At 45.7% G+C, this 27,326-nt stretch overlaps 1 protein-coding gene across 1 annotated transcript; it reads left to right on the top strand.

Annotated features, from left to right (window-relative positions):
• LOC149359785 (neprilysin-1-like) lies at positions 1–27,289 on the top strand. The gene is made up of 10 exons (XM_089567747.1): positions 1–39; positions 276–401; positions 1,866–2,140; positions 6,017–6,239; positions 12,236–12,427; positions 13,354–13,482; positions 17,181–17,294; positions 19,696–21,654; positions 24,481–24,831; positions 26,975–27,289. Exons 1-10 carry the CDS (start codon positions 1–3, stop codon positions 27,287–27,289), a joined length of 3,723 nt encoding a protein of 1,240 aa, XP_089423873.1.
• Positions 27,290–27,326: the final 37 nt, after the last annotated feature.

Here is a 27,326-nt window from a genome sequence, read left to right as displayed (position 1 = left end):
ATGAGTCTACTGCCGCTACGCAAGTATACAAAAGTTGCCGTGAGGCCCTAACCAGCAGAACATCTTTAACCCCGATGCAGCCTAGCTGTGGGCAGAGCTTCGTTAGCAACACAGTCCCACTGGCTATTGTTTTCAGGTGGATCGGTTTTTATGTCCGCGCTCTCACATACGCTCTAACCGTGATGATCTCTTGCATCCGGTGAATTTATCGTGGATTCCTTTATTTTAAAGTATCCTGCGCGTACAACTTACCTCGCCGCTTGCTTTCCGCTTAGGAGGAGCAGATGTTCGTCCCGAGTTTCCTCGAATCCCCCGAGCGGAGGGATTCCGCGTTGACGCAACGAGGTGACTCGTCGGTGACGTCGCATGGGTGGTACCAGCCGCTGCACATTGCCTCGCAGGTCAGTACGCAAGCCTTCGCGATGACGTGCCCTTCGGGAAGATGCGTGGCAGCGGCTGAATGCACCTAAAATACGGGATGCTCACTGCGCAGCTTCTATTTGAGCACTTTTACACATATCTCGCCTGCCCATGCTGGGTTAATTAGAACCTCGCTATAATTTTTCTTTTCCGCAATTCAACCAGAAAGTAAGTTCTATTCCTTTTCGGTTCTCCGGTTGACATTTCAGATGAGTTCCTTCGCTACTTACATATCTGTTCGCATTAGTTGAAGGAAATAAGATGGGCACGTATACGACGAAAGGCTGACATATTTTTAAAGGGATACGCAAGCCAACAGGCAGGTTTCACACTTTCGCTCGGGCGATTTGGTCTTCACAGTGAAAATGAATCGTAAACACGAACATGGAGCGTGATACATAGAAAAGATTTTTTTTTTCGGCACTCACAGAGAGAGTGAATGCGGCAGCTTCCACTCCACTTACCGTGGTCCCTATAATTGTTGCTTCCCTGAGAAGAACATACCCCGGCAGAAAACACTGAGGAATTGATTGGTTGAAAAGATGGGAAGTTAGCTGACAAAGCAGAAGAAGTAAAACATACTCTTTTCACTGAGCGCAGTGCAAGCTTTCAGAGCCGCTGACGACACGCTCTGGACGACGCGGACTGCTCTTGTGCACGTGCGGAGCGCGAGCGGCGAAATAAAACGTGTCAGTTCGAGACCAAACACTGTCGCAGCTTATGAATCGTCGGCGTGGCTCTCCAAAGCCGTTTATTTCGCGAGCATTTTACGCGAGAAAGAAATAGAAGTCGAACGACGAAACGAGCACATTGTTGGCTTGGCAGTCCTCTTGCATGACAGAGAGATCAATCGATTAGCTGGTCACTGCCAGCTAGACACCCCAGCAATGTCAAGGTCAAAGTAGAGTCAGTCAGTCAGCCAAAGCCAAAGTTAGTCAGTCAAAGTCAAGTCATTCACTCAAGGCCAAAGTCAGGCGGTCCAGATCAAGTCCAGATCAAATCCACCCAAAGGCCAGCCAGCCAGCCAGCCAGCCAGTCATTCAGTCACTCATTCAGTCAGCCAAAGTCAAGTTAGTCAGTCAGTCAGTGAGCAAAAGTGAAGTCAGTCACCCAAAGTGAAAGTCAGTCACTCAAGGTCAGTCAGTCAGTCGAGGTCAAATCCAGTCAAAGTCAAGGCCAGCTCGCCAGCCAGCCTGTCACTCAGTCGTTCAGTCAGTTAGTCAACAATCAAGAGGCCAACTTTATTTTGCCATAAACGTTCAACGTATAGCAAAATTAGGTTACCAAAAAAGAAATGCTTCCCTTTCTCAGTTACCCTCGGCTTCGTCCACCTCTGTAGCAGCAGTACTCGAACATGCCTATATACCCCTCACAGCTAAGATATATGCACAGCGTGACGAGAAAAGCAATTGTAGACAACCTAACACTGTGCTGGCGGTCTGCAGGGAAGCCGAAGCTCGTCAATGGGTGCGGCAGAACTCGGGGAACGGAGCTCCTTCGCAGCGGCGCTCTTCTTGAACTTCGCGTGGCATGCGCCCGAGGGTGGGCCGCTGTCAGTCTCCGCCGCTCACCGTTCGCTCCCGGAGACCAGCGGCAGCGCCAGCGTGGATGGCGCGCGTGAGACCGACCGCTTCGCTTGGTCTTCGAAAGCGCTGCTCATGCCAACCACCACGCATGAGTTCAAACCTGCTGATGAGGAGGACTTTTTGGACGAACAAGAGTAAGCCTTGCGGCTTATCACACTGCCTCACGCAGCACAGTGCCTTGTTAAAAAATTCTAGAGTTTAGCACTGCGGTACTTCGAATTCCAGAGACACCTCGGCTCTTGCGAAATTCCGATGCCACTCAAAATGTTAGGCAGTACTACGTACTGCTGGTTTAGGTTTAGGTTTAGTTTATGGGGCTTAACGTCCCAAAGCGACTAAGGCTATGAGAGACGCCGTAGTGGAGGGCTCTGGAAATTTCGACCACCTGGGGTTCTTTAACGTGCACTGGCATCGCACAGTACACGGGCCTCTAGAATTTCTCCTCCAAAGAAATTCAACCACCGCGGCCGGGATCGAACCCGTGTCTTTCGGGTCAGCAGCCGAGCACCATAACCACTGAGCACCGCGGCGGCACTACGTACTGCGTATAGGCTTTTGTGTTTATGCCGCTAAAGGCGCATTAGTGCCTTTAGCGTGTTTAGCGGGTGAGGTCTGAAGAATGCCGCATGACGTCTTGAGTGAAGTAATCATGTTCAAACCAATCAGTGATTGACATTTTGCCCAATCAGCGTGGCGTTTGTCATGGCGAAATGAGTGACGTGAACAAATTTTAATAGTGACTCAACGCACCTGCTCTGTTACCCCAATGACTCCGACACCACATAAACGGGAAACACGAGTTTAGTAACTGTCGCTTTAAAGGTCGGGGGAATTTGCCTGTACTTTTACTGCGATCTTCTAGAGAATAATTGACACCTGCAATCATCGTTGTTTTTAGAATAAATGATAAATTCGTCACAAATGTTTTCAGTGTGCGATAATTATGGTGTATTAACCTTCCATAACTAAGGACTGGGGACGCCAGCATCTAGAGCTATTCACTAAACATTATTTGTAATTTTACCTTTTCAATGTAGGCAAGCTTTGCACATATACAAATCGTTCGCCCAAAAGACACAAGCTTACGGCGGAACATAAAGTGCAACATTCTAAGGAGATGCGTAATCTTTCGTAGATAACGTGCAACAGATTCGTACGCAGTCTTCGATTTCCTGGTCCTTCATTTAGCCATACTGTGCAGCATAAGTCAAGTTATTAATTTCGTCGCTGTCCTCAAAATTACTTACCATTACAGTGTGTGCCATGCTCCATTGCGTCTGTAGTAACTGTCAACAAAGCAGTAATTTCGTGTTTTCGGTAGTATTGACTACCGAATATTCTTAAATAAAGCGCAACCTTCAATAGCGCAAGCGAAAGTTCAATTCAGTTTTGATATTTCTTTATGACCGTGTAATGTAGCGCACTTTAAAAAATTGAAACAAGCGTGATAAGTAAGCAATAAATGGACTGAACGTGGCTAATCCAGCGAGAATCCAGCTACAGTAACCCAGTAATGAGTACCGTTCACACCCTCCTGCTCAATTTTGCTCCGCGAAAGCCTAATGCCTCACTTTCTCACTTAACGGTGCAGCGCTAAAAGTGTGCTCTGCTGCTGTTCGGTAATCACGGCTGTGTCTTTCGAAAATCTGTAATTTATTTTGTGAAATGTCTTTAGCTGTCGGAACCGCTGTAGTCTTAGTCACTAAAATCACTTCAAGATACAGCAAGTCCAAGTGACACGTCTGTAGTTAGGCCGTGTTCTAAAACGCATATAGGGGATCGAGGGAATTACTCATAATAAGCTCCATTGGAGTAGCACTAGACACGAGCCAAACTTTTCTATTATATTCTATCTGAGTCTTGTCTTTCCCTGTCAACCATCCTAAGTTAAATTTTGTGTGAAAAACAACACCGCTTTAGCGTATGTAAGTCTTGTGAAGGACGCCCAAGATTCCTTCACGCAAGTAGGATCAGAACAGACGAAACTTTTAACGCGGTTGAAAGGGCTTATATAAAGTACAACTAGAGGCGGCGCATTATTACGGATAAAGTTAGTTCATTCATAGCACCCAGAAGAGAATTCGTTGAATGGTGTGTCCTTCAAGCTCACAAAGCAGACACAGAAGAAAAGCTCTCGCTGATTGCCAATGTAGGATTTATTTTTCCCAATCAGCAGAGTCACCTCCTTTAAGGGTAGACAGTTTTTTTTTTCACACTGCCTGCGTGATGAACTTTTTTTACTGGTTTTGGTGCTACTCGGCGTAAGCTGGCTCTGTGCCTTAGTGTAATAAAAGCCGCATAACCTACCCCTACTGCCGATTTTCCGTTTGATGAAGATACAACCACCATTCTGTTTCCAAGAGTGGAGCATTTATGACAATTTTCCACCGGCATTCTTGTAATTTCTGTCTAGTGGGAGTAATAAGTTGGCTGGATCCCGTTGTCTTCTCTTTTCGTCTGCACAGAGAGCAAGAAAATTCCAAGAGATTTTATTGCGCGCCACTTGTATGAGAATAAGAGCTTGAGTACCGTTATTTGAGAACTGAGTTTCGCTATAATATCTGTTTGTTTGTTATGGCCTAGAATCCTTCCTTTTTTTTTCCGACAGAGCCTGGGAAATTGAACGGGAGGAACAATCGTAAGTGAAATCTTCGTTCTAACGAAATAGTCGCCATTGCATTCGGAATCTTTGGACTTTCAGAAGTTCATAAACTCACTACGGCATGAGCGAAAAAGTTGTCCACTTAACCAACAGCCTGTCTCACCTTGTAGCGAAATCATCGGTTTGGCATTTGCGGAAACGTACGTTTGCAGGTTCTTGTATGCAATACTTTTCAGCCAAATTTGCTCTATAGATTGACTTATTGTGGTGCTGCAACCTTTTCTTGTGTCCTCCCCGAAAATCCTAGAGGGAAGCAAAAGTTGCTTTCTTCAGTAATGAGGAAGATTGTTAACTCTCCTGAAGCCTGGACTCGTTATCAGAGTAGCCGTTGTTAAAACGCTAGCGAATTTGCTTTTAACACAACCGGGCGCCATGACGTCCAAGAAATAACTAAGAACGTACATAGCCAGTAATTCGGGACCAGCGCATTTATCAACGAAAATTGTTCATGAACGCACTTTCTTGATGTATCCTAAGATTTCCCTATAATATTCAAAATACCCGCAGTTCTCCCCTCGGCAGGCTTGCATTTTTTAGCTATTATCGATTTCGGTATTGTAAAAAAATGTTCCTGATTGGTTGTGTATGAGATTTTGCTACGCATGGGAAGAATATGCCAGTACCTTCAATATTTCCATAGCAATGCCTTACAACAATCCATAGTTTCCTCACAATTAAAATAGATGTCCAAGAATCCAGGACTTAAGTATAGGAGAAGGCTGCACTTGTAAACGAATTAAAGAGCCCTATGCACATCCAGGAAGGCATGTCAAGGTTGTCACCAGTTTTCTCAGCGACGTGGACTTGCGAGCGAAGATAAAATGAAGCACCACAGGCTTAGAAATGGCCACATACCTATACATGCGAACAAGGGATACAGCTGCAGAAGAGAAGGCAGTATGCCGAAAGCTAGATTTCCTTTGCTGTAAAAGCAGTGAACCGCTATGAGTTTTCGTATCAAAGAAATATTCATCACGGCTGTACTTAACATACCGTTTTTACGACGTAGAATGGGAACAACAAAAAATTAACATTTCCAACCTCACTGAAAAGTGGCTTCGTTTCTACACGATGCAGCAAGCCTTGAAACGTCCTGGATATACATGTGCAAGGCTTATATATAGCTGAAAAGCAATATTTGGCGAATTTTATTCTTCGATTATTGATATCCTCCCGTGCATTATTAGATTATTGCGGTTTCTAGCCCAGTGTATGGGGGTGATCTCCCAAGCGAGAGTAGATTTCAATTAAGAGAGCACCTATTCCTGAGCTTTCTTTTGAATTCGCAATGCTCCGCCCATGTTCATGATTATAAGTAATAACTGCTTTAACTCCCGCTTTATATCAGGCTAAGTGCAGCTTCGTCTCAACCAGAGGAGTCTGCAAAGGCTGGTGATTCGCCTCGGAGATCGAAGTCCTCCTCGAGCCCGATCGCGCTCGATGAAAAGAAGACCCAAATGCTTCTCTCCGCTACGTCAGATACTGACGTTGCTCGCGAACAAGTTCCCGAAGAAGCCCCCGAAGTAATGCCCGAAGAAGCCCAAGAAGTAATGCACGAAGAAGCCCAAGAAGTAAGTGTCGTTTTTTAAAGGGGGAACACATAATTTGAAAGCAGATTTAACGTAGCGATTGCAGGTGTTTACATTCTTTCGCAACGTGAAGACATTGCATATAGAACCTGCACTTACTGTTGCAAATGTTTGCTCAAGCATGCTGAATTTCTCAACAGTTCCCTTGGGCGTCAAGGGACCTGCAAGATTACAGTTGTAGCTAACTGTCTTGCACTAGCAAGACATTCTTGCCGCTTTTCTCCTTGTCAAAGACCCGGGACCATGCACTATCATAAACATCTTATGACAAAATAGCTACTAAATATATTGTATGCTATGCAGCATTCTTGAGAGCAGATGTCAAACTATGCTCTTAGAAAATATTTCTCGATTTCCTGACGTCTTTTTCTTGTAGCGCTGAAACGTGGCGTGCAGTAAGTTAGGTAGCACTGAGAAGCCTCACTGTTGAAAGAATTTCGAGACTGCGCAAACAAACGGGACAAAGTTGAGCCCACTACCCTGCCACGTCGCCTTTTTTTAATGTTATTTGGTGTGGTCAAAAATGTATTGTGCTGGATACTTTCCCAAAGACACGTGCCCGGATTCTTTGAGTGTGGTTGCACGCGTGTGTTGGGAAAGCTCCTCCGTACTTGTTCACAGGACCACGTGACAGCGGAATTAATTTTTAACTTCTATAACAGAAAACCTGATGTCTAAAGAGGTCATTGTGTTATCGTTCGACCCGGTGCTTGCGACGGCCGTAGGTGTGTGGGTCTGGCAACATTTGCTACATGTCGTTTGCAAAATACACTGCGTCCTCGCTTTTCTGGGGGCTAATTTAACTATTTTTGGGTCAGCAATAAGGCAAACGAAAGAATTGTATACTTTCTCAAAGACTACAATATTTTTCTACCTCGGTGATATAAACAGAAAGAGGCAAAAAACGATCGATGATCGAGTATGACCTCAAAGGAAGCCTTGGCAAAATTTGCAGAAGGTTTAAAGGTAGTACCAGTGGATTTGACACAACCAATGAAATTCAGTTCTTTGCAACGTTGAAATTACTGTAGAGAGGTTGCCCAGAACCTTAGTTATTTGAACGAAACCCAGAAAGTGATGTGTTTAGGCATTTTTCACCAACACTGGGTGGTCGTAATATACCGAATTGAGCCTTGTTGCCGCTCCCACACTGCCAAAGCACGATATTCAGAAGCCACCAAGAAGAGCTTTGGAGCTTTGGCAGACTCACTCACGGGAAATTTTGAGCTTTTGCATCGATTCCCATCACACCACTGGGACTGGCAACTTCATACTGAAGTTGTACTTTATGCAACCACTTGCCAAAAGATAACTGTGTGGTACAAATCCTCGCGGTTCAATATTCCAAGGACTTCCAATAGCATAACGATTAACCAATAGTTTCATCTCGCAGGTGGAGGAATTAGACGAAGAGGAGGAAGAGGAGCTCGATTCAGCCGCCGGTGAAGCAGGCGGTGAAGGAGAGGAGCAGGGGAAGAAGAAAAAGAAGAAGACGAAGGATAAGAAGAAGAAGAAAAAATCTGTTCCGGCTGATGACGCGGTGCGTATTGTCTTTTTCGCCTTGGCGTTTCAGAGAATCTGCAGCCGAAGATGAATATCCTTTCCCAGTTTGGCCACGGCTTCACGCGGGAATGGCACGGCAGCCTCTAAAAACCAGTTTATGCACTGCTTGTCCATTTCGAACGGACATCTGTATGAACAGATAAACTGCTAAGTTAACAGCTGCTTGTCTCAGTGGTTCTAACTGCCTAAATTACTTTTTTCCTGAACTTATTACTTTGCAAGAACACTGATGCACGCAGTTCCTCTTTTTACATGTTCTCACGTGTTTTTACATGAACATTACACGAATCGAGTTGCGGCATGATAAAAATTTACATTATTTGACTTTTTCTGAGCACGTATTAAAATTGTTTTCTTGTCACCAAGGCAAAGCCGCGATGACATAGCTTTGTCTTACCTACCTCTATACACGAATGATTTCATAGCACCTTGCATGAAATTACTATTCAAGCATCGGTCGCACGGACTGTTGAAGATGGTCGGCGATCAAATTTTACGTTGGCGTGTGGCCTGATCTCGTTGACCAGAACCGACAACGCACTCCCTCACCAGAGCAGAATTTGGCCACCCTAGTGTAGTACTCGGCCACAACCTTCTAATGGCAGTTCACCGATATCCCTCAAGAGAAAAGTATACAGCAACTGTGTCTTACTGGTACTCACCTATCAGGCAGAAACGTGGAGCCTGATGAAAAGGGTTCAGCTCAAGTTAGGGTCAACGCAGTGAACTATCAAAGGAAATCTGATAGGTGTAACGTCAAGAGACCGGAAGCGGGCAGAGTGGGTGAGGGAACAAATGCGCGTTAATGACATCCTGGTCGAAATCAAGAGGAAAAAATGGGCTTGGGCAAGGCATGTAATGCGAAGAGAAGATAATCGCTGGTCCTTATGGGTAACAGAGCGGGTTCCAAGAGAAGGCAAGCATTGCAGGGGGTGGTAGAGAGTTAGGTGGGCGGATGAGATTGAGAGGTTTGCGGGGATACGCTTGCCGCAGCTGCCAAAGGACACGGTTAATTGGAGAGACATGGGAGAAGCCTTTGCTGTGCAGTGAGCGTAGTCAGGCTGGTGATGATGATGATTACCTTGCGCTAAAATACGCCGCTGCTCCTTACCTTCTTGTAGGCCTTAAAAAAACCACGAGTGCTTTCGGTGGCGTGCGTAGATTTGAGCTCGGTAACATGGTCATGTAATAAATGAACACACTGAAGCTAAAAATGTAATCGCGGAAGTACGACAATTCAAAAGCATAGAAAAAGTTTTGTTGAAATTCTACTGATCATCACAAGGTAATCTGTTTTAAGTTTGCAGAAAACGGTGCGGAAATTTTAGATGAAGAAGAAAAGGCCTGAACGAGAAAACAGAAAAGAATACCTATGACCTAGGTACCCTCGAAAGACAATGGATGGGTAGCGTAAAAAAGACTTCAGAAAAGACAGAAAAGTACCGACGAAGCTTTTCAATAGTGTTTTAAATAGAATGCCAAGGGCCTGTTTTGATCATACCTCAAAGCCAGCTTCATCTATCCGCCTAGGGTGCGAGCGATGACGCCGCCAGTAAACGAGGCATTGGCATTTTGCTGTTTGCTGCCCTGTCATGGTAACCAAAGCTCGATAGTAAAGATGGTTCGTGGAACGGCCGATGATGCTTGATATCACTAACCTTTATCCCCGGGAGAGCTAATTGCTATTTCTTCTCCTTTCCTTCTTTAGACTATTGAATTTCATTATCGGCGTAACTGTTGTCACAACAAGGGAATTTAACCAGTTTCACACTAGTTTCGAGGTCTTGTCAGGAGTGCTTTTGATCTTAATAATCGGCGCTCATAAAACCTTCGTTATGTTCCTTTAAGGCTAATTCAAAGACATAGATCTAGAAATGTATTCTTGAGTATCTGTGCGTGATTTTCAATGCTGAGCTTAGGAAATGCAGACTTCCAATCAATATAGTTCAATTATTGTAAAAAAGAAGACCACCGTGTAAACCTCTAGGTGTTGTTTTTCTATGCTTTCTTTACAGTAAGGAATTTTAAAAGTTTATACAGTAAGGAATTTTAAAAGTTTATAATTGGCGATCGCTTCTTCACTCTTCCTAGAACAACCGCAATCCTATGCTCTCTCCGAGTTAAAAGCTGCTACAAAATCAAAACAGCTGCTACTTGTAAGAAGCGTACAAAGCATTAAGGGACTTACAAAGACCGGCCAAAATTATTTTCTTCCGAGAACGATCATGTGGACCAAGGGAGTTTGGTTGGAAGAATTTCGTTAAGGATGGGGCTCCTGTACAGTGCTAGTTTTGAGGCGCATGTTACTACATACAATACTGATGTGATTCCATCCTGCAGGCTGTCAGAAAGAAACCTTCTAGGTAGATTTATTTGTTTGCTTATTTTTACGAATACGTCTAGGCCAAAAAGAGCTACGCAATGAAGTGGATTACCAAATGCATTCTAGATTTTAAAAAGAACACAAAAAATGCAAAATAACTCATTGTTGGTGTTCAATTCGTAGTTAGTAGATCAGGGATGCCGGCTACAAAGTTAGAAAGGTCGTGCTATAAGATACCCGTTCTTCTGATTAAAGACGCTTTTTACAAGCTAGTGCCAGAAGATGTTACATAGGGCACTAAGCAGTGTACTCAGGACAACTGCTCATCCCGTTGTTTTGGCATCTAGCTCCGGCGAAATTGCGCTGATTGAGCTCACTGATTTCAATAAGCAATCTTTGGATAACGGCTGCTTTGCTAAAACACTATTCTCTAATTTGACTACATCATTTTATTTTATCAGCTATTATAGTCTACCAAAAAGTACAATCGGTTTAAATTTTTGACGTTGCTCTAACAATAATACGCATTTATCTTGCTGATAGACTTGAGCTGGTTCAAGCTGTCACTTCTATTTATACTTCGACAGTCATTATTCGTGGTGTTCCCCAGGGGTCTGTACTAGGTCTAGTGGTCTTTCCCACTTGCATTATTACCTTCGAAAATGACTAAATATTTCTATCTGCACACTTTTTGCTCATTTTCATCACCAGCCTGACTGCGCACACTGCAAAGCAAAGGCCTCCACCATGTCTCTCCACTTAAACCTGTGCTGTGCCAGCCGCAGCCACTTCATTCCTGTAAACCTCTGAATATCATCCACTCACCTAACTTTCTCTCATCCCCTCCTACGCTTACCTCCCCTTGGAGTCTAGTCCTCTACATTTAATGACTATCGGTTATCTTGCCTTCGCATTACATGACCTGCCCAAGCCCACTTCTTGATCTCGACTAGAATATTAGTAGCCCGCATCTGTTCCCTGATCCATTCTGCTCTTTTCCTTTTTGTTGACGTTGCACCCATAATTTTCCTTTCCTGCCGCCGCAGTGGCTCAGTGGTTACGGAGGTCGGCTGCTGATCAAATTCCCAGATATTTGCGTTCAGTAACTTGGCTGAGGAAGGTGTTTTTAAACTTTACGCGCATGGCGTAGAAATCATTTTAATTGGCTTAAAAGTTTCATTCAAAAAGTCATTGATCATGCTTTCCAGTTCATTATCTCAGTGACTTAGCAACGCAAAGTTATTAGCGAATCTCACGTTACTATATAAATCTCCGTTAACTTTTGTCACCACATATTTTCAACACAAGTCCGAATACCTCCGATAAATAGGCGATTAACGGCATTGGAGATATCGCGTATTCCTGCCTGACACCCAGGGAGACAGTCTTCCTTAGGCTGTGATATTTCAAACTTTGCTTCAAATTACGCGAGGATCCTCAAGAGATGTACTGCGGTGTATACAAATTGGTTTGGAGTAGCCATCAGAAAACTAGTTGTATGTTTTTCTTTCATTCCATCCATAAGAAAATATTGTCAACTTCCCAGGTATATTTCCATGCGCATATTGATACGCATCAGACACTGCTGCATTTCTTGTTAGGTTGCACGACTCTACATTAGAGCTTGACGTCCACAATAAATCTAAAACTCTTCTAGATAATCTAGATATTATATACTAGGCATAGTTGAGAACAGTTGCTGTTAGAGTAATTATTGCAGAATATTTTGCGAAACATTACGCAAGTATCCAGTGCAACAAGAGGGGTTGTGAGTAAGTGAGGAATAAAGAAGTAACACTCTGATGACGCGAACCATTGTAAATTATAAAAATGTATTTCGTAATTGCCTTGTAAATCGATGCCCTAGGAGAAATGCGTACATCTGCACTGACCCTTGACACGCGTTGGAACAGAATTTTGTGTTTCCTCGTGTAGAACATAAAAGGCTCACTCACTGCAGAAGAATGGCGAGTTGGGCTAGTTGGATGTAGTTCATCTTGAAAAGAAAATTCTTCTAGTGTCTATTCTTTCTGTGTCCTTCGTTCATCTGCGCTGACTTTAGTTTTGCCATTGACTGTCTTCTATGGCGCAGGGTGACGGTGTGCCGGAAGAGAAGGTTATTAACGAAGAGCCCGAAGAGAAAGAAGAAAAGGAGGACAAGGAAGAGGTTGAAGAGAAAGAAGAGAAAGAGGAGAAGGATGAAGAGGGAGAGAAGGAAGAGGGCCAGGCAGTCGCTGAAGATGAACGCGGGGACAAGGCATCGAAAGGATCCGTTGCCGCTGATGTAAGTTTTTCTGTGCGTTCGCAATGCTTCTGCACGTATGGGCCTCATAAATGCATAACCCTTAGAATACGTCACTCCTTTGTGTGGTCCTTCGTGTATTCATTAAGGAGACAGCAGTAAAATGGAAAACAAATGCGATGCCTTAAAGTGAATCTTTTTTTTTTTGCCGATACTCTTCGAGAGATTAGCATTGCTCCCTGACTCTATCATGCAGAGGAAATAAGCATACAGTCTGCTGAAACGTCCGGCTTTGCCATTATGCCAAATTATGTTCTCTGCAAGCAATGGGAACGCGCAGCGGCTCGGTAATGGTTTGATAGAGTGGTTTTATTTCGTGTTTTGTGAGTCGTGACTGCCATTCCCATTTCTCCTTTTTTCATAGAAGTATGAGGCCCACTATTCAAATATGGCTTAAAGCTCCCGCTCCTTAGTCCTGTTTATGAAAAACTACTTAACTACTTCTGAGAAGCTAATATCGGCCAAAGATAAAAACATAGCATGACAAATTATCGGTATACTTGCTGCCGAGCCATAGACACTACTTATATTACGTGTCTGTTTGTAAGCAGCCAAAAAAGCAGCACTGAGCGCTGCGCCGTAAACCTCACTCAACACCAATACCAGGCTAACCTAGCCAACGGAGCTGCATTGGCCGACATGAAAAACGATGTTTTTTTGTTGTTTTTTTTTTCGTGAGGCATTGTAGCACGCACTGTCCCGTGCTACTGTTAGAAAATCTAACACTCTTGGAGAAACTAGCGAATCGCTTATTTGCCAATCGAAGAATACGTGGACGGTGAAGATTTTGAGAGTCAAGTCTCCTATATCCAGGTCTTTTGCCTTGAGCACCCGTCAGGACCTTGAGGCGTCAATGGCACACCATTTCGGCCCGTCTCGAACCAATATTATTTTGCGTCTTTTAACAGGAGGATGAGGAACAACAGGAAGAAGATGAGGGCGACGATCAGCCCGACGCGGAATCAGGTGGCAAGAAGAAAAAGAAAAAAAAGAAGAAGAAAAAGAATGAAGTTGCGGCTAGTGGCGATGCTGAGCCGGTACGTTCATGCATGGGTGTCCCCCCCCCCTACCCCCCCCCCCCACCCCCTTCTGCCCTGGTAAAGGACGATAAATACACTGTTATTATGGGCTCAATAGCACGATAAATATGTAGCACCACCTGATATTCATCGGAATATACAAAGTTAGTTGACCGGATCTGCTCCCTAATGTGCACACGCACTGGGAGTCTTGTATATAGGGTGTTTCACGTAAGACTTTACAAAAATTTTTAAAATAGGCTGTTTGAATTAGAAGAGCTCTTTTTAGGCATAGCGTTGTCATCGGTGTAGTACATCATAATCAGCTAAGACGTGCTAAATAGGAGGCTGGTTAATTAATATCGAATATTTAACTTCTTAACTAGTATAGTTAGACTACTTAATTACTGGAAAGAGTGTAGCCCAACGTGATTAATACCCATATCAATTTTTTGAATTTCGAAAGCGCGGTTACCCTTGATGCTGTGGCCCAAGAAATTTTGACTATTCCAAAAGGTTGCGTGCACTGGAGAGGTTTTTTTGCCTGCAAGCTCCTCGAAAGCGCATGTATTTCGGCACGATGTAGCCAAAATTTGTTGGGCCACAGCACCGATGGTAAAAGAGTTTTCGAAACTCTAACAACTGATATGGATATTAATTAAGGTGTGCTGCGCTTCTCTCAATAATTAAGGAGCCTTTCATAATGGTTAAAAGCTAGCTATTCAGTATTAGTTATCCAATCTGCTAGTTCGCACATCTGCGCTTTATTCTGATGTACTACACCGCTGACAATGCTATGCCGAAAAAAACGCTCTTCTAACTGAACAAGCCTGTTTTTAAAAGTTATGTAGTATTAGGGGAAACACCGCGTATACTAGCTGCATGCCCTGGTTAAACCAAAGCCAAACTTATTACTTTCGAAACCTCGAAATCATCGGCCCATCCTCTGCGAACTAGCAATAATAAATGCATTGTGCTCGCACCCTTCTACAACGCTACACGGACACTCTTTTTTTTTTTAAAAAAAATCGTGTTAAACAGTGCGAGAATATCCTTTGTGCCAGCTGGCGTATATTTCGCGAGAATTCTAGCGCGTGTTAGTAGCGCTGTAACCTGTACACTTCGTTTCTTTGTCCCCGTGTTTCCGTGCTAGAACAGTAAATATTTAGTAAGTGCAGTAGTGATTACCACTTACTGCATTTTACTACTTTTTTACTCGATATTTACTGCACTCTTCAATATAAGTCGAAGTCAGCTCTAAGGTACCTTCTACTACCCAAGGTAGCTAGTTAGTACCTGGTTAGTAATCGTCCCTTCAACCCTAAGATAGAGTTCTAGGAGATAACGCACGCAGAGTGTTGTGTGAATGAAATGATATTGCAATTAAACATTTCTGCAGCGTTGCATGTTTAGGTAGATTAACCTGTTTCTGCAATCGCAACTTCACAATTAAGGCTGGCATCTCTGCTCAACGTCTAAGAGCCACTAGCTGGTAACTGAAAGGCAGAGTTACGGAGCATATGAGGCTGAGAAATGTTTACCCCTCCAACATGCAGTGCGCATGTCGCGCTTGTGCGGCTCTTTCTAACATGTGCTTTTTCTGAATTCTGAGCCTTTGTGTGCGCCCGGTAGGGCTTTTTGACGCCGTCGCCTCACATGATTTGTGCACGTAATGCCCAGTATGTCTAATCCATAGTGTGTGATTTGCGACCAGCACACCCTGGTAGCTCTCACTGGTGTCGGGCACTGGTCACACTGAACTTATAGGACGCCGTGGTGGCTCAGTGGTTAGCGTGCTCGGCTGCTGTCTCGAAAGACGCGGGTTCGATCCTGAACGCGGAGGTCGAATTTCGATGAAGGCGAAATGCTAGATGCCCGTGTGCTGTGCGATGTCAGTGCGCGCTTAAGAACCCCAGGTGGTCGAAATTTCCGGAGCCCTTCACTATGGCGTCCTATATAGCCTGAGTCTCTTTGGGACATTAAACCCCTATAACCAACTTTGTTTATTTTTCTAGTGTGTTTTTTTTATTTTTCCAGTTTATTTTTACAAGCCAAGCCAACACGCCGTTCTAAAACCTAGCTACATGTGCAAAAGCAGTTTCTTCCGATTTTCCTAGTAGATACCACTACCTTCTGTTCCCGAATGTAATAATTCCCACTTGATTCTTAAGGTAGTAACGTTTACTGGTTCTATTTTCACTACCTCCAATTACTCTACAAACTTTTTCTCAAGAGTGTCAGTGTTCATTCTAAGGCAAGTCGCAGCAGAACGTTTTGAATTAATTTAGGCCCCCTGGAGATTATTAACGTGCGCTGTCATCGCAGAGCATTCGGCCGTTTTTATAGTTCGCCTGCATGCAAATGCGGCCACCGTAGCCGGTATCGAATCCACGACCTTGTGATCAGCAGCAGAACGCAAAGAAACTGAGCCCCCACAGTGGCTGTTGTTCTACGTGTCCTGCCTGCAGGATTTGTGCCCCCCCCCCCCCCCCCCCCCCACCCCGCCGTCCTCAGGGCGCATGGTGCCCACAGGACACGCAGGGCAAGACACCCATAGCATAATGCTCTGTCAGGATGCTGTCCGATGGCACAAGAGTGTGCTCTGCGGCTCTTAGGCTCACAACTCATTGCATATATTGTTTGCGACATACACTGACGACGACACCCTTTGTCAAGTAGGGCTTGTCTTCTGTGCAGGTTTCGCATGAAACTATCGACAGATATTCACCTCTTCAGTGTTATTGCCTGTATATGACTGGAAATGTGTGCGCTTTTGGCAAAAAAATGAGGAATCGTCATTTTTTTTAGGACGTTATTTGAATGTCGTCCACGTGTTCAATGCTTAATCAGTTTTGCACATGAATGGCAAAATTTTTATGCAGTCGGGGCATGGAAGGCAACACATCTTCTGACTGGGTTCAATCGAGATTCAAGAAAGCTTAATGTTTCTTCAGTGATAGATCAGAGGGAGCGTGCAGCTGCATTTATTAAACCCTGCATGAGATCAGATTTCGATGAAATAGTAGTAACTGATGGAAATGACGAAATTCTGCAGAGCTTGCAACCACCGCTAACTGCATTGCTGAGCGAATTTCGTGAACTTCGGCTACGTGCGCTATTTGTGAACTAAAACTTAGAGCAACTCAAAAAGAAGCTACGCCAATACGAGAAACGGATGATTAATACACCACCAGGTGCCTCTGAGCATGAACACGCGTTTGTCGCCAAGCGCATACCGCAAAAATTTTACTTAAACACCATTTCATTTACACACGCTCAAATAACTTTGAATTCATACCAACACAAAGTCAACAATGCAGGAGGTAGCCTCAGAATGCTGAGCTAAAGTTTAGACAAAAGGACTTGTCTTCGTCAAGGCGTTTTCTCTATCGTAGGAATACGAATGCATGCTCATTTCTTTGGAAGTTGCGGCGTCCCCAGTAGCCATTCCGCAAGTGCGTGGTGACTCACAACTGAAGCCCAACCGAAAAATCAAAACAAAGCCAAAGTTTTAGCCTCGTGTGCCGCCGGGTTAACCACTCGCTGTATTGGGGATGACTTCTGATTTTCGTCCCACCAGTTGGAGTGGTAACGATGATGTGTAATCTCGAGCCGCCTGTGGGATGTCATTCGACCACACGCACTCACCAAAAGATAGCTTCGATCTCCGAATGCGCGTAGTTCCCGTTTTCAAAACCTCCAAATGGCTTACGCAGGTGGAAGAAGGGGAGGCAGAGGAGGAAGATGAAGATGAAGAGGAGCACGTTTCACTCGGCGGATCTGAGGGGACGAAGAAAAAGAAGAAAAAACCGGTTCCTGTGGCCGTACCGGTGTGTCTTCCAATCTCAAGTTTTTCGCTTTAGTGACACTGCGGCCGGCGAAGAGAAAAAGACAGTAAATGTCTGGACCAGCCTTACCATCAATGACATTAATTAATGACTCTTTCTAGGTGCACCTTACGCCGATCGCGTACCTGTTCCCGCCGTGACAGTTAAGCTAAAATTTAAGCATCGGGGGATTCACCTAAACATTTAACCAGAAATGCAATTACTGCTTTGTAAGACCATCACTGGTCCCAATCTTACTGTTTCTTACGAACGCTTGATTTGATATAAACGTGAGTCAAGTGCCAGCTTGAAAAAAAAGTAAAGAGACTGGCTCCCTTGCTAGACTAATTTGAATTATATATATATATATTTTTGTATGTTCCATTATCCGTTATGTCAAAGGCATTCTTTGTGTGAGAATATGGATAAAACTGTTTTGAAATAACTGCGTTAAGTGCAATAATTAATCAGACATCACTGGTAACTGGTAGTTAATGCTTCAGCTAATGAATTCGGCCACTTGCGTCTTCAATTGCGTAGCTTTTATTTGTTGACGCTGCGTTTCTTATTTCCCGTATCTTCGAAGAGACATAAGCATCGGAACCTTTGGACGCGAAGAAGCGTCTGAGCTCTTGTAGAGGGCATTTTAAGTAATGGACGGGGATTTAGCAGAAGAAAGCAATAGTCAAAATTTAGTAATCTGAAGTACAGGAACTTTTCTGGAGTCCTAGAGCCTTATCAGTCAGCAGATGTCGTTGCGTCTTGCAACTAAACCTGTCAAAATTTAGTAGTAGTAGTAGTAGTAGTAAAAGACTTTTAATCGACCATAATTTACAGGCCTAACATTTCGACCGCCTGGGCGACCAGAAGCCGCTGTTCTTCTTCCCCTTCAGCGCCAAGCCAGTCGAGCCAGGGGGTGATGGATAGAGAGGGTGGGGGGAAGGAACCCGACTGCTGAGCAGCCGGGCAATAGAAGAGGCAATGGGCCAGGTCCGCATAGATACAGGGGCAGTTGGGACAGGAAGGGTCCGATCGATAGCGACAGAGGAAGAGGCGGGACGGGGTGATAACTGCATTCATCTGAATGTGCCGAAGAAGGCGAGACTCCAGCACCGTTAGTGATGGATGAGGGGGAGGGTAAAGGTGTTTGTCGAGGCGGATGGTGTGGCGAAGGGTGAGTCTCCCACCGTCCTCCGAGGGCTTGGGCCAGGGGATCAACGGTGCCCGGAAAAGTGTGTCGCGGGCGAGCTGATGGGCCAGCTCATTGCCGTCAATCCCTGAATGCCCAGGGACCCAGCGGAGAAAACGATGGAAGGCTGCAGTGCGGAGACCGCTCGTTCGACCTCCTGTTGGAGAGAAGGGGTCAGGGTGCGTTTCTGTATGTGGCGTATAGCGGCTTGTGAGTCCGAATAGACTGTGTACTCTTGGAGAGAGGGAAGGAGGGTAAATGACTGGAGGGCATGCGCAATGGCGAGGACCTCGAGGGACAATGCGTCTGGAGGGTATAGATACGGCCCGCTGGTGTGGGTTTCAGGAGCAGGGAGGTGTGGATGGTACAGGGTGTAGCCGCAGGAACCTCGAGGAGCCACGAAGGGGGCATCCGTGTAAGCTACACCCTGGGTATCAAAGAGGGGGGAATGGTGCTGTGGGGCCGCATGACGACGTCCGGCGTGCAGGACGGGGGACATGTTGGTCGGGAGGGGAAGGATACGAAGATTGGGGGCGGGGGTGGGAATAGGAGAGGTAAATAGGAGAGGTCAAAATTTATATTCGTCGAAAAACGGAATTACGAGCAACCATTTACAAATACTGCGGAAGTGTCGCACGGTACGGCAGGATTGCACAACACCATTCGATTGCAGCCGTACTGTAGCTCACAAACTTTGAGTTAGTCTTGCTTAATTGAAATGAGGTGATAAGCTAGATAAAAAAAATGACACAATAGATTTTAGGCCTTCCAAACGTGTCTATGTTTAATTCCAACGAAGGTCAAGGGCTGCTGCTTGCCACCCTCAAACACAAATAGGGAATCAAGCACTGGTATGAGACTAAACCAATGCTTATACTTTATTGTTCGGTGTGGCACACAGCACCCATCGTGATATTTGGGCAAGTGCAGACGCAGAGCAAGTCTCCATGCAAAACATGTGGAGAATCACAGAAATGGAACAGTTTGTCAAGGCGTAAACGTAGGTCTCCTGACTGAAGTCAATGCTTTCCAAAGATTCGTCTGGTTTCCAAAGATTCATGCACACTCTTGATTTCTGTACCAGAACTAATTCAAATATACACCAAATAAGCCTTCATATAACATGTTTCGTACATGCCACTGCTGTCACGTCTGCAGATATGACAAAGATCCACGTCAGAAAGTCTCATTTCTGCTTCGTTTATTTAATCGCAGGTCTCCGAGGGCAAGGCCTCAAAGAGTGATCAGAAAGAAGATTTAGGCCCCATACAAGCTCCCGCGGAGCCCCAGGAACCGCCACAAGAGGAACCCGAAGAAGAGAAGAATTCGGAGACTGGAGTTTTTGAAGCAAATGCAGCTCGAGAAGCTTCCCTCTCTCCCAGTTCGCCGCAACCTCCGCCCCAAGAGGAACCCGCTGTAGTATCTCCGCAAAAGTCGGATATGGAAGAAGGCGCCGTCTCTCCAGTTGCTCCGCTTTTTGTAGGCGAGCTGTCACTGGCAAAGCTAGATGAGCTTGACAGAGAGAGCGAACAGATGGACAAGGATATGTCCGAGTTAGATCTTACCCCGGTGGAACTTTATCCTGAGAGCAGGCTGGTCATTCTACTGGCGATTCTCTGTCTGTTGTGGATTATCTTCGTCATCATCGTCGCATCTGTGAAGCATGGACCCTATCCAACCTCGCATGACGAGTGTACCACGAAGCCCGGCCTCACCTTTCCGCCACCACCGTGGACAGTGAGTTGGACTACTGTGTGGGAGCCCCCCAAATGGTCCACAAAGCAGATATCAACAGTAACGGGCACACCGCCAACCAATGTCAGCGGTTCCACTACAACAACGGAGGAGACGCTGCATGGTATCTTTATTTGCTCCACCGAGTACTGCCAGAGAGATGGAAACTATCTCCATGACTTGACTACGAAGTCCGGGAAGAAACCATGCGAGGATTTCTACCAACACGTTTGCGGAGCCTGGAAAAATTCGTCCTTTCGGATGCTTGAAGATCTCCCTGGAGCAGCAGTCTCAACGGATACACTCCTCCAATCATCAATGGAAGCTCAATTGCTGGCCTACATAAAAGACAAGAAAAACGCTAACGTTGCGCCTGCCCGAGAACTGTACAGTCTCTGCATTGGCAGAACCGATGCAGATAGAGCGCTGCAAGACGTGAAGTACCTCTTCCGGCAATGGGGATCGGAGTGGCCTCACACCGACAGTGCGAAGAACTCTCCAGCCGACGTGTGGCGCTTCGCCGCCAAACTTATACGGGTGCTAGGCGTGCCGTCATTGGTAGGCATCGAGATCGGGCTCGACCCATGGAACCTAGAAGAAAACATCATTGAGGTGGGCCCACCCAGCACAATCTTCTTCTCCAACGACATATCCAATGAACGCGTCATGACTCTCTTCACCAGCGCAGTGCGCACTGCAGCCAAGTTTTTAAACCCACAGGACACTGTTTCCGCGGACGCGACCGCCGAAGATGTCAGAATAGCGTTGACTGCCATCTCATCTCACAGACTTGAAGACCTTGGAAGCTCGCCTTTAGATTTTGATGTGGCTAAACTGGATTCCCTGGGTAAGGGTGTACAGGCCTTTCTACGCGCTGTTTTCGAGAACGTCACCACTCTGGATGCTCGCTCGCGACTTCTGGTGCGCCGAGGTCCTCTCTTCCGCCAGGAGTTGGACAAAGCCGTGGACACAGCACCTCCTCGCGCCATGCTCAATTACCTGGGCCTGCTCGCCCTGGTGGCACTGTCCCCGTTCTTGCCGGAGCAGCTCAGCGATCTACGTGTCTTACACTCTGTCCACACGCTTGGTCGGGCCGAAACAGGAAGCAACGAGCTGATGTGCCTGCGTGCCGTGAGCCGGGCTTACCCTGCTTGCTTGTCGGAGGTGTCGAAGGTTGTACACAAGAACACGCACCGGTCCGTGTGGTTGTCACAGCTGGAGACAGTGTTCGCAGGGTTGGTCCGTGACGTCACGTGGATGGACAACCTGACATCCCTATTTGTGCGTTACAAGATGCGCCACCACCACCTGGCGCGCTTCTTTCCTGCCTGGCCTCTGGGCAACTGCAGCGCCACATCTGAAGGCGGGGCTGCTGCTTCTAAGGCCATTGGGACTTTTGTGGACGCCGTCAGCCTGCGGCAAACTGAGTACCTGCAACAGGTTCGGTGCTACATTTTTTAACTAACATACTTGGGGGGTATCATGGCTTCTCGCCCCAATGGGTTTTTGAAGGATCGCATTCAGGTTGGGCACGCACGGATCATAGCACCGATGCCTCAATATTTTCAACTCTTTTCTGCATGTCCGAGCACACAAGCGAAAGAAAATGCCGCCGCCATAACTGGGGCCTGATTTCGTGACTAGGCTTCGGTACGGAAGAGTAAATGTAGGATATGAGAAACGTGGGAATTTAAAATCAACATCTACAAGTTTCTCCCCTCCCTTCTGGAAAAAAAATAATTTGATACTTTGCACAGAATTTTGCAGGGATGAGGTAATTTTCCGCTCTAACTACGTTATTGTGCATGTACACTTCAAAGAGCAAGATAAATGACAAATTATCATGTCAGGACGACGAATGAAAATGAGTAATGCTGCTTATTCTAATGGCCATCATAGCTTCAGTCACTTTAGGATATTGAAGTAGATAAACTAAACTCTAATGACCTTATATAAAGGGCTGTTCACATGGAAAACCGCACACAAACAAACAGAACAGAGCTAACTTTGCAATGTCCATCGTATATTCTTAATGAAGACGCTAATTTAATCTTTATATAATGCCCGTACAAATTATTGCAAACCATTGCATATCTACAAATTATTCTTAGAATCCATGCATTCATTACGACTTCTGAGCGTACTGAGTAATTCGTTTGGCACGGCTTCGTCCTACTTTGGGCAGTGAAATCTGTTAACACTGTCAAAAGGTTATCTTTCCTTTTACTGAGAACCCCAATTAATGGCATGTATTGCATACGCCTCTTGCGTCACCATGGTGCATTTTATTTTTAGACCGTAGAGGGAAGAAAACCTGTAGCCTACTATCCAATTTTACTGGTGTCTCCATCCAACTGCAAGCTTTAACGGGAAGTAACTTCTCAGCTAAAAAAAAAAAACTCCCTTACCAGAGATTGCGCTAAATCAAAATTGTAGCAAATCACGAAGTCAAAATCTGATGGGAGGCACTTAAAATGAGCACAGGCCCTGTGTTCGTCTCCGGTCGTATAACACCCTGTTCACTACGCACTACGTTCAAAGAAACCTGCACAAGCTGTCCAACTCACTCTACACGTCGTCATATGTTCTGCACGCTGTTATCTCACGAGCTTATGGGCAAAATGCGGTCAAAGGTGCGTATGCATACAACTGCCATGAATTCGCTTCTGTTATCGTAGAGAAATCTTCTTTTGGCTTTTCCTAAGCGGAGACACAACACGCGGTTAACGAACACAAAACCAGCTATTTTTGTGCCACCAGACCTCGGAATCTGTTGAGCTTTGGATGAAACTGAAGTCTGGAGTATTCAAAAGCTATCTAGACTGGACGACGTCATCGTTTCTTTTACACGGCAAACAGGTTAATCATAACAGCGATAGCTGTTAATATGCATGTTAAGGTTACCAATATAACAGTTCGCATTCCATGGCACGCGTAATAAACAAATGCGAATGTATGAGCATTCGGTTCTGCTCACTAAAAGTAAAGAGGGAAACAAACAAACTGAATATATCATAAATAGAATGGAACGGAGATAGTGTTGCGGCAATGAAAACCGAATAACCCAAGAAAACAAAATCGCGGAAACACCTTGCCACAACCAAATCAGAAAAGAATATAGGCCGGTGTACTGTGCGATGTCAGTGCACGTTAAAGAACCCCAGGTGGTCGAAATTTCCGGAGCCCTCCACTACGGCGTCTCTCATAGCCTTAGCCGCTTTGGGACGTTAAAACCCATAAACCAACCAACCAAATCAGAAAAGAAGCGTCCCCAGAGGCTTCGACTTTTGCTGCTAAATTGTTAAATTAGCTTGAATCGCGAATCGTTTCGTACACTGCCCCTGAAGAACGCGAATAAGAACACACTGCTCACGGTTTACTACTACCCTAGTGATATTTTACGGTTCTTTATTGCTAAGCTGTGATAGTGGGATATTTCAAGCGTTGAGCTTAGTTTAAAGAACTTTTCTGATAATTGCCTGCTTAATATATCTTGTGCAGTAAACACACATACTAACTATGGCATTACCTTAGTGATGCACATCACAATAATTATTTATTGAAGTAGACCGCAAGGGTATTCTACTATGAACTATTAGTTCGTGCCATGCTAAATTTATCCCCCCTTTCATGAACCCTATACCTTAGCTACTTTTCCATCTATATGCACTTGTCCTTTTTATGTGATCTTCCTTTTCGTTTTTGAATTTTTCCTACGTTGCTGAGTGTAAAACGTGAAAAACAGAGACCCCGCCGCAGTGGCTCAGTGGTTATGGTGCTCGGCTGCTGACCCGAAAGACGCGGGTTCGATCCCGGCCGCGGCGGTTGAATTTCTTTGGAGGAGAAATTCTAGAGGCCCATGTACTGTGCAATGTCAGTGCACGTTAAAGAACCCCAGGTGGTCGAAATTTCCGGAGCCCTCCACTACGGCGTCTCTCATAGCCTTAGTCGCTTTGGGACGTTAAACCACATAAAACAAACCAAACCAAAAACAGAGAATGTTTGGTTGCAGCTTTATAGCCGTATGACAATCATATTCAACTGTGAGCGGTATTCACAACACTTCATATTTTATGGTGTAATATTTGTGATAAATTCCTGCTCCTTCACTTTCTAATGAACGAGTAGCATTTATTTGTACAGCAGTCACTGGCTAATGCAAACTTTAAGCTCAAGAGCTCATAAGCAACGACTTGCGCAGAATTTTGTCCCTGCCACCTCCTTCTTGTCAAGAATAAACTCCAACGTCAACTTTAACCTCTGCAGCTCTCTGAGAGCCCCCTTCAGTTGAGCACCGGTTCTCCGTTGGCGGTGTGGCCCCGCTACCGGCTATGCCTTCAGCTGTTCCAGATACCGGTGGGGCTGGTGAACGGATCGGTGCCAGCCAATGGCACCCTGTTCGCCCTGCACCTGTCGCGCCTTGCAGTGCGCCTGTACGCTGCTCTCGCGCAGCTTTTTTACGCAGGCACCGTGTACGAGCTCGAGATTCCATTGTACTTCACCAACGAGGCGGCCGAAACGCTGGACGACTTGCTAGAGTGTCTGGTAACCGGCGCGAAGAACAAGTTTCCGCACGGCCTCAGCCCAGATCGAGTGCGCAACGCCCTACTGGAACAGGTACGGGCCGCGTGTTCAGGGGGAAGGAACACAAGAACATTTGCAGGCAGGAAGTTGCCCCCGCACCTCATCAATTAGATCAATTAACACCCTTTGTGAAATCTTCATCGCAATCGTATATGATATGGAGTTACACTAGCTTACCTGACCGTGGTGACAAGCCCTCTGGGAATACATGCAGATAGGTCTTCACCAATAAGATTTAATCTCCAAGCCGACGCTATCCATTTTACTGTCTTTGCCGTCTGCATTTTTCACTTAATGGACGACAGCAAGCCGGTAGCTACGGTTGATTTTAGACAAAAAAATGCGAAAACTCACCTCGGCGATGTGAAAGCGATCGTAGCTGCCACTCTAGCGACCTCATCAGAAACACCCCCGATGAGGGTCCTGTCGATCTGTGAGGCTGATATTTGTCTGTCTGTGTGTTGTATAACCAAACTTGCAGGCAGACAACACGGTTCATAGCTTTTGGAAAGAACATTATCCCCCTCCCCCATTCCCCCCAATCCTACCCACAAAAAAACACACAAGAAAAGACCGAGTAAGACACCACACAAGCGCTATCCTCTTCTTACTGCGTCTCCGCTTGTCCTAACTGCGTCCTCCTCGACCTTTTCGTTTGTCTGTGTGACTTTTCTTTGCGCCGTTAGTTCTTCCAGAAGTGTTTTGTACGCTTTACATGACCAGTCCGAGTCGTAGCCCGAAGTGCATTATCTCAACACCACCTGCTTTCCCATGTGCGTGCAAAGGACGTCCTCTTGTGTAAGCGCTGCACTAGAGCCCTCGGCCGCATTGAAACACGACAAGCCCAGATTGTAATCTTTTGCCTCGAGGCTGTTGAGCTCTGCGAACCAGAGAGCTTTTGACTAGCACGTGCAAAGATGGATGACTCAAGTAGAGTCTACTAGACTTTGGACCCGATTGGGGTATTGCCCACGTAAATCAGATTTCTTACTGTAAATACATCCACTTTGCAAGGCCTGGGGTAGCCGCTGCATTTTCTAGCAATGGCATCCGCTGGTCCTGCCAAACGTGAGGTAGGGCTGCTTTCTCCGTCTCGAGGCATACGCTGCCCCTCAGTGAAACGTCACTATCAAAACCAGTTCTGATCTCTCTCAGCCTGTGCACATTAAAGTAAAAGGTTTGGTATCTCAACCAGTTCCACCAACTTCAAAGGCAGTCCTTCCTTCATAAATATTGAGTGCACTCAAACAACGCTCGCGTAAACTCCTTAATTTACATCCTTTTTACAGACCCAGGCCCAATGAATTTGCATGCTCCCTCCAGGCAACACGAAATGGCCGTTGTTATCCAGTGTCACCGATCCGTTGTGCCTGCAGCCGGTGTCAAATCCGGGAAGCCATGTTAAGCAGCCGATTGCCACATGCAGTGTGCCATCATGGCGGGTCTGTAGATGTAGCAGTAGTATATCTTGTATCAATTCATAAGAAAGTGCATTTCTTTTGCGTCCAACAAAAAAGTAATGACCACGTCCCATCACTAATTTACTACTTAATCCGGCTGTTTCCACTTTATCAACGTTCCAAGTAGCTCAGTAGATTTCAGGTCCGAAATACTGCTCACAGGTTCCTGCGCCCATGATAATGAAGCACCTTAGTCCCGATTGCGAGCAACTAGCGCAGTGTTCGACACTTCGCTCACTTCACATTTTTCCTTTTATTACCAAGTCTCGCCGTTTCCAAAGGAGCCGAAGAAAAAAACCGAATAATTCCATAAAGCCTCGCGATAGAGCCCCCGTGCATACACATCACTCTGAAACCTAGAATCAGGGGAACGAGAATAGGAAAGGGACGTAGTTGACAGCAGAAAAACGATAGGAAAATAGGAAATGTATGCACACAGACCCGTAGGGCCGGGAAATGAATTGCTTTCGAAACATTCCTCCGGTATGAACCTTTCTTTCGTTTTTTGTTCCGTTGCCTCTAGACTTTATTTTTTATTAGTACACGGTAGCCTCCGTTACGCGCTGTTACGTTCGCCGAGCGTTACAAGCCACATCAATGAGATGACTGACATATCCTCAAGCGATGAGAACTACTCTTTGCTTACTTATGTTCTGCGTATTGGACCAAGTTTACAAACATTTCTTGACCGCCGGCACCGCATTTCCATCACGAAGGTTCTGGCCCTACAGATGGGATTCCGGGCCTTCCGACGTCTCCTGACGGTGCGCCGCATCTGGCTCCAGGACTTCCGGCTGTCCACATTTCCGGAGATGTCGGCCGACCAGCTGTTCTTCCTGTATTACGCCCTCGACAACTGCGAGCTCAGCGACGCCGTTTTCGAGTCGCATCAGTTCGAGGCGCATCGGCGCCTTCCCGCCGCGATGCGGGTCAACATGGCTCTGCGCTACTCAGAGCAATTCGCTCAGGCCTTCCAGTGCCGGCCGGGTGAACCCATGGTGGCGGAAGAGAAATGCCAAGTGCTGCGCTAGAGTGCCTCTTCCAGCGTCCCTCAAACGTTTTAGGCTT

This window comes from Amblyomma mixtum, chromosome 2 (genome assembly GCF_055824585.1).
Source record: "Amblyomma mixtum isolate Tamu chromosome 2, ASM5582458v1, whole genome shotgun sequence".
Lineage (NCBI taxonomy): Eukaryota > Metazoa > Arthropoda > Arachnida > Ixodida > Ixodidae > Amblyomma > Amblyomma mixtum.
The sequence above is the reverse complement of the archived record's forward strand: the minus strand, read 5'-3'. Positions and strand labels throughout refer to the sequence as shown.